General features: G+C 38.3%; 1 protein-coding gene across 1 annotated transcript in view; it reads left to right on the top strand.

Moving 5' to 3' along the window:
- The first annotated feature begins 6,821 nt into the window (after positions 1-6,821).
- Iqch (IQ motif containing H) overlaps positions 6,822-8,586 on the top strand; it is a 136,236-nt gene continuing 134,471 nt past the window's right edge. Inside the window, exon 1 of the mRNA XM_046426689.2 lies at positions 6,822-6,942. Within this exon, the coding sequence (XP_046282645.1) occupies positions 6,840-6,942 (103 nt within the window). The 5' untranslated portion in view covers positions 6,822-6,839. The remainder of the gene's footprint in view (positions 6,943-8,586) is intronic.

Genomic DNA, 8,586 nt, shown 5'->3' with positions numbered 1-8,586 from the left:
GGGACATGTTGTTTCTGACTGGCCATGAAGCAGCAACATGCACTGTTAGTTCTGTTTCTGAAATTGATTAGATATGTGTCCTAGTTATTTTCCCTTCCTGCTCGCTAGTTTCCCTGTTCATAATATGGGGAAGGGGACTAGGTCAAGTTGCACACAATTTTAACCATTCACCAAGCAGGAGATTTTGGAGCAGAGTAAAGACAGGCCATATGGCTTCAGTCCCAACCCCTTCCAACTCCTCAGAAACACAATCAAATTAGCTATTTGTTGGAATTCTCAGAAATAATATAAAATCTGGAGAGAAGATGATCAAGTGGGTTTTTTTTTCCTCTCTCTCTCTTCTAAGGAGACTTAGAAGAAGCAGGTGGGGCCATGTTTCATTAAAGCTTTGTTTACAAAAAAAGAAAATGAAAGGAAGGAGAAGAAAAAAAAAGATCACAGGTGAAATTGGGACATGATGTGTCTGATTATTCCTGAGAGAAATGACAGTTTCAGGTCTCTCCACCCAGATGTTTCAAAGCCCTTGGGGTTAAGGGTAGGAAGAAATGTTCTCATCCTCAGTGAGGTAGAAAAGCCCTGATATAGGATGTTTATCAAAACCTTAGGAGTGCTGGGTGCAGTGGCATACACCTGTAGTCCCAGCAGCTCAGAAGGTTGAGGCAGGAGGATCACGAGTTCAAAGCCAGCCTCAGCAAAAGCAAGGCGCTAAGCAACTCAGTGAGACCCTGTTTCTAAATAAAATACAAAAAAGGGCTGGGGATGTGGCTCAGTGGTCAAGTGCCCCTGAGTTCAATCCCTGGTACCCATTTAAAAAAAAAAAAAAACACCTAGGGAGAGGGAGAAGGGCCTAAATATTTTAACAAAGATTACATATCCGCTCAACCAAGGCTTCCTCCATCCAAGCCCTCAGGTAACATAAAGGTGAAGAAATCCCAATTTTAACACGTTGCTGGGAGAGAAAATACACTTGAACCAGAAAATGGGGGAGGAGATCCTGCATCAGAGTAAGTAGAATATCTGGATGAGCTGCCCAGGTATGCATGAGAGAGAAAGAAACAATACGGTCATTCTACCTATTTATTATGGTCATTGTGTTTTCTCCATGTCACTGTCTCACCCACAGATAACAAAAGAAAGGGGCGGGAGAGGACAAAGGAGGGAAATTGCGGGCTGCAAAAGAGTGTCTAAAAAATTATGACTCAAGGAACAGAAGGAATTTTTTCACAATATCTTCACATAATCGCACAGCTTGACAAGAACATAAATTAAGTAAAACTAGAGCTCAAACATGAGATGATAGAATAGTAAAACAAGATAAAAAGGGAGATTTCAGACATATGGAAACAAATTGAATACCAAAATACTTTATGGAACTAATAAATAAACTATAAATAGAAAGAACAGGCACTACTGAATATTGAAATATTGATATGGAGAAAAGACTGTAAGCACTGTAAGAAAAGACTGTAAGTAAATGCAGAGGGAAAAGACAAAGAAAATTAATTAGAAGCTGAAAGATATGCATATCAGGTTGGTACAAACTACACTGCCGTGAAAAAAAACAAAAAAGTGTAATGACTTGAACAAGTTTATTTCTCACTCACAAAACAGTCCACAGGGAGAAGTCCAAGTCTAGCATGACAACTCTGCTCCATGTGCTCATCCAACAAGTGGTTCCTTCTACCACTGGGTCCATCAGCTCCATAACCTCCTTTAGTGGTTGCAGGACTTTCTCACTCCCATGGTGAAGCTAGCTCCTCTCTGCACCCATATGGAAGGGTATAGTCCAGGGAAAGCCCTCTGAGGATATGACCTAGAGGTTCCCCTGACATCTTATTGGCCTGAATTTGGTCACATACTCACATTTAGCCATAAGAGATACTGGGAAATGTGGTCTGTAATTAGATAGCCATGCGCTTGTCTAAAACTGGATGTCCTATTCTGAAAGGTAGCAGGCTGTAAAGAATGAATAGTTAGGTACCACAATATGAAAACCAAAGATGAGCCATACCTAAGGATACTTGGTGTCTCTAAAACAGAGAACCCAGGAAAGGAAAGAGAAGATATAGTCATTAATATATTAATTTTCCCAAAGTAAAGAAAGAACTGAATCTGTGGGTGGAAAGAAAACACTGAATCCCAGAAAACTTTTATTTAGAATATTTAACATAAATTACTTCATAGGTAAGTAAATTTCAAAGACAAAAAAAAATGTTTCAGACATCCAGGCAGTAAGAAGTTAAATCACCTACAAAGGGTAAAAAAAAAAATGGCACCAGATTTCACAATATTCATCATAGAAGACAATGGAAAGTGTCCACAAAGTTTAGAAAACAGAAAGGATGACTCCAGGGGCAAGTCAGGTATAAAGATTCTGGCAAGTGAAGGACCCACGAACACTTGTTGGAAATAACTGTTTGATAACCAAAACCAGTCTATTAAGAAATCAATCAAAATAAAGAATTCTAGTATAGAAAACATATGACAAAAAGACTGTTGGTGAGCTTTGGATTCATGTACAAGCAGAACGAAACAACTACAGCAATTGTGGAATCAAAACACAATGTGAATATTATAAATATGAAAAATGTAGAAACAATAACCCAAAATTGGGTGGTGAGGGAGAGGAGGTGGGAGTCCCAAGAGAACTCTAATGTTCTCATCTTTTGAAGCTGGGATAAACTGTCCACAGTAATGACACTTGGCAACAAAACTCCAAATGTTTTTCATAATTACCTTTATTTAACCATATAACAGAGGTCTACAAACTACTGCCTGAAGGCTGACCACCTGTTTTTGTAAATAAAGTTTCACTGGAATACAGTGTTAGTTCATTCAGCCTACCATAACGAGGGAAAATAAACTAGGTGGCTCAAACATCGGAAACTCATTTCTCCTAGTTTAGAGCCTGAGCAGTCTAAAATCAAAGCTTTTCCATTTGATGTCTAGTAAGGGCCTGCTTTCTGGTTTGTAGATGGCAACTTCTTGTTGTGTTCTCACTTGGTGGAAAAGACAAGGCCTTATCTTAGGTAAGGGCAGGAAGCCCATCCTTGAGGGCTCCACACTCACAACCTAATTGCCTCCCCCAAACCCACCTCCTAATATCATCACGTTGGAGAGGAGATTTCCACATATGAATCAGAGGGGGCACAGATGTTCAAACCATAGCACACAGATTCACCTTTTTATTTCCAAACTCTCTGTTGGTTTCCAGTTATACCGACAGGCCTGCACCAAGCCCAAAGGCCTGGTACATCCACTGTCTGATCCTTTAAGAAAAAACTTGCCAGCCTGTGCAGAGGACATTCCTTAGTTCAAAGAAACCTTGTGCTAAAGAAATATTTGAGGTTTAATAATTTGTTGAGTTTAATTCAGCTCTTTTTTTGTCCTATAAATGCATGTCAAATTTAATAATGTAATAGAAATCCTATTTATTTACATTGATGCATCAATCATTTTAAAGATACCAGGAATGATGGATCTCCTAATGATATCTGGCATGGTTTCTTAAACTTTCATCTTATATATTTCTGCATTGTTTGGAATCTTTATAATGAGCATATATCATCTGTACCGGAATAATAAACTAGAATGTTTTTTCTATTTGAAAACACTGGAAGCAAATATACCAAGATACCAACAATGTTTAATTTTGGCTGATGAGACTATGATTGCTGTTTTCTTCTTTCAGGTTTTATATATTTTTTAAATTTTCAGAAAATTACAAGCTATTGTAGAAGATTTAGTCATAAAGCAATAAAGTTCTGGCTTTCATTTTTAGAAATAGTAATGAAGGAGCAGATATAAAAGACATTGTTCTATTTATAACATGGCTGTTTTATAATATGATATTTTTATTATATCACTATACAAGATTTCATGTTATATTTCACAAACTACAAAGCATCCTAAGAGACAACATAAAGCACAGAAGAAGATGATATTTGAACTTGTTAGGCAATGAGTACATCCATCAAGCTGCCTTTAATTCGCATTCTTCTCAACCTCCCTTTCCAGTCTCTTCTCCAGCCCTCTCCTGATTAGTGCCCACTGGTCCAGCCACATGGCGCTCCTTTCCTCCTCTCAATGGTGAAGCCTTCATGTTGGGTTTTGGTTTTGTTTTAATATTTTTTTTAGTTGTAGATGGACACAATATATATATTTATTTATTTTTGTGTGGTGCTGAGGATCGAACCCAGGCCTTATATGTGGGAGGAAAGCGCTCTACCATTGAGCCCCAGCCCCAGCCCCTCATCCTGTGGTTTTATCTTTTTTTCTACCAGTGACTGCACTTTCTCCTCCACCTAATGCAACCCGATGCCTCCTTTAAGATGCATTTTAAATATCATTCACTGCAGTATGTCTCAACCTTGGCTGCACATCAGAATCACCTGGGGAGCTTTAGAAAAATACCAAGACCCAGGCCCCAACTCAGCTATTCTGATTTAATTGCCCAGGGTTGGGGCCCAGGCAGCAGTATTTTTAAAAAGCTCCCCAAGTGATCCTAATTTCCAGTCAGGGCGGAGAGTCGCTGGAAAGCCTTCTGCAGCACCAGCAGGCAGTTAATTGCTCCCTCTTCTGCACTCCCATAGCCCTTAGCTTTTCCATTGCTCGTGAAATTTAATGCTTTTTGTATTAAAGTTAGTGTTACATAGTAAGTGCTCAGTAAATACCGAAGGTTGTTGTATTCCTTCTCCCTCCAACCAAGCGTATGCAGAAGCAGTTATCCTGACCGTGGGAATGGGATAGAATGGTGGGTGTTTCACATCTAGTGACACTGTCTGAGGGATTTATTTTATTTCTGTAAGCTACAACCCTCCCTGTCTGCCCCTATACACACACTCCTCTTGCTGTCTTTTCAGCATAGACCTTGGGTCTGGTTTTTACATTGTTTAGATTGATGCAATTTAAAGAATTAAGAAAGCAACATTATGGCTGCACTTATTCCCAGGCAGAATCCAGACAGCTCCTGATTTCCATCCCCCCTTCTGTGTCCTTCTTTACATTGTTTTATGCTGGATCCTGCTACTTTAGCTTTCAACAGCCCCGTTGTCAGGTGTTCTTTATCAAAGGCTTTCAGAAAACCCAGATAAATTATGCTCTGGGCTTTCAGTCGGCCAAACCTATATTTTACATCTTCACAGTGCTTGACAATTTTATGGAAGTGGCATCTTTCTCTCTTCCTTCAGTTTGCCTTTGCTTCACTGACCCTAATATCAGTCAGACAAACACCCTACCCTTTTTGATACTGTAGGTCCTTGCTATGTATACACTGCCCCTGGGGTGCAGCGCACTGGGGAATTATCTCAGCCTCCCCGACTAGGAGATCCTGGACCCTACTTGTGTCTGGAAGGGAGAAGGGGGGGGGGAGAGCAGAGGATGAGGAAGAGCAACCAGTGACACTGGAGTTCCCTCCCACGCATCCAGGGACCCTTCTTCCCCTTCCAACTCGCCCAGAAGGAGACTGTGTTTACTTGCCTACTAAAATACTATTTATTGTGGGCTTGGGGAATATCTCATTGGTAGAGGATTTGCTTAGCATTTGTGAGACCCTGGGTTTGAGCCCCCAAAACAACACCCCCCACACACATACACACATAATATTATTCCATTTATTTATTTGCTAAATGTCAGCGGAGTTCAGCGTTCATAGGGGTAGAGGCTGCTTTAGAGTTTCCCCTCAAAACCACATCCTGGCAGCAGGGTCTCTCCTAACACCTGTCCACACAGGTATTTCTCAGTCAATAAATACTTAATTTGTAAAGTGATTTTCTTCCCCACCCCCTGCAAGATTTTAGAGTAATTTCCCTTTCTTCAAGATCCTCCCGCCTTAATGAGGACCTTTCAGCATAGACATTGGTAAGTCTGAGTCAAGTAGCAAACTTCACTACTGTGAACTTGGACTTATGTTAAAACAGAATAATCTGTGTACATCTAGCACCCTGTGTGACCTGAAGCAAGTCTACTAACTTTCAGTCTTGAGTTCTTCATTAAATAGCAAACCATTACCTACTTTCCTTGGAAGTTATGCAAATTAATTAATGTTTGGAAAATGACTTGAAAATTTAAATCAGTCTATAAATACCAGACAGTTTGCATTTTCCCTGCTGAGAGGCCCAGGTAATTCATAATCTCCCATCATAAAGGTAAAAATAGTGTACTTGGGCCATACAATTAAATGTGATTTATATACAATACAAATAATCTTTAAAATCTAGAAACCATTTAATAGAAATAATTCATATTTCATAACTATAATAAAAGCATTTTGTGGCTTTAGGAAAAGTAATTAGCTCCTGTGACTGATATAGACATCATATCTTTAATAGTTTCTGAGATCTGCACTAGTCAATTCAGTGTTTATATTTAACCTGTTAATTTTGAATGATATGTTTATCTTTAAATTTTCTCATTTTATTTTTTTACCTCAAAACTAATATTTATTTCCTAGGAAATGTGTCTATACAAAACTTTGCTGTATTCAAAACCTCCTGGGTTAAGATTTAGCACTTTTATATTGTAGTCATTAAAATTGAACAAAATCTTAATAGTTCCTTTATTAACTACTATACTGACTTTGCATAGTGAAAATCACCACATGTTAATTGGATTTAATTAACTATTTTAAATTACACAAAATCCTGACAATAGACAATAGCACAGGGTACTCACGAGCAATGAAATCAGAGCTGATATTGCTACTTTATTAAAACTTAATGAAACTATTCATAACCTTATTTATTGTTTACAAGAAGAAAACTGTGTTCATTGTGAAGGCAAAAATGTCTGCTGAAAACGAATTTTTTTTTTTTATCAACTAGGTGAAGGCTCAGAAGTTAATGAAAGGGTCCACTGTACCCAACCTCACGGTTATGCCCTCTTCTCATCGCACGGATCCCTATTTCATCCCCATACCAGTCTTACAAAAGGATGCCAGTAAAGGTTAGTGACTCAGGAGCCATGTTACGTGTTTAAGGATGTAAGGAAGGGGACTGAGGTAGTCAGGGCCTAAGTTTGAGCTCTGGCTCAGTCACTGCTTTTCCTAAGTGGCAAGTCAGATATTGGCACTGGCCTGTATTTCCTCCTCTATAAATCAATAGGTTGGACTATATGGTCACGAGAGTCCCTTCCTCCTCTAAAACCCATCATTCCATGGATTTAATATTGATTTAGATGTTATTATTGATTTAGGTGTTATTATTTATTATAATTATTGTGTTTATCTGGTATTATTAGAAGTTATCAAGTTTCTGAATAATTTCTGGTGCTATTCTGAGAGCATTTTAAAATTTTATTTCAGTATTCTACTATGCAGAAACATGAAGTCAGGATTAATGTAACTGGCATTTAAGCTATGCATAGCTTAATCTAGATTATGGTGTTGTGAAATCAATGGATTTTTAGATTTTAAGCAAAAAGACCATATCATCTTTATCTCCTTATCCCTTTACTGCCTACAACCATATGCAGCATTTTGTAGATACTAAATGTTTGTTGAATGAATGAATGAACAAATGAAAGAGTAAGTGAATGAATGCCTAAGGTTTGAATGTCATTGTGTAACCCTCTTTACTTTTCCCTACCATTCAATTTAATTGGCTGAAGTGTTAAAAGTAAGCCTAAGTAGATCCCTTTTCTTGTCTCAAATACAACTGGGTAGGATGGTCTTTAGATACTCCTATCTCACTTTATCTTTGTTATCTGGAGTATTTAGGACCCAGAGTTGGTTCCTAGGGGTTTTTCTGGTGCCTGGACATTCTATCTCCTGGCTACTGTTGCCTCTGTCTGCTGACCTCTCATCCACTGTGGTGGGGAATCCAAGATCAATACAAGTCTGTAAATTTGTCAAGTGTTCTACAATGGTAACTATTTCCTAGTTCTGAGCCATTGCTCAGGAATCTTTGTGACATAATTTCTGGTTAGCTTATGCCCTGGGAATACTGAGTAACAGCAGCAGAATTTCTATTTCTTGCTTTGGTATCATCGCATATTTTCTCTAGATCAAATTAGGATAGAAACAGTGAATGAATGAATCAATTAATCCTTATTTTAACAAATAAAAAAGATGCTACAAAACAAAGGTAAATCATAGCCACTTGGTCAAGAAAAAAATTGCATTTTTATATCTATAATATCTACCAAAGAACACATGGTCTACTATAATAATTGTAATTAATCAGCCAATTAATCAACATATATTTATAGAGTCCTTGTCATATGTCTGGTACTATGCAAGGTAATATGAGCATCAGGAAAGCACAAGCCACAGAAATGTGGCTTGAGTGTCAAGATTTTTCAGGTGTTCTTGATGTGCTTAAATGTCATTTAAGCCTTACCCCTGGGGCTAGGCAAGTTCAGCATTCGGGAAACATAAACAATATCCACAAGAGAAACTCATTTTGGAAAATGCACGATAAAACTTCCTTACTTTAAAAACAATTATCTGGCGAAATCCAAAAAGAGAAAGTGCCCCCCACCCCAACACCCAGTGGTTAAGAATCCAAGTTACATGGGTACACAGACTAAATTTTCAATTCAGGCCCTGTATGACCTCAGGCAAGAGGTCACCATCTAACCCTTAGAATA

This window comes from Marmota monax, unplaced genomic scaffold (assembly GCF_021218885.2).
Source record: "Marmota monax isolate L192 unplaced genomic scaffold, Marmota_monax_Labrador192_F-V1.1 WCK01_AAM20220418_F8-fsc00078, whole genome shotgun sequence".
NCBI lineage: Eukaryota > Metazoa > Chordata > Mammalia > Rodentia > Sciuridae > Marmota > Marmota monax.
The sequence above is the reverse complement of the archived record's forward strand: the minus strand, read 5'-3'. Positions and strand labels throughout refer to the sequence as shown.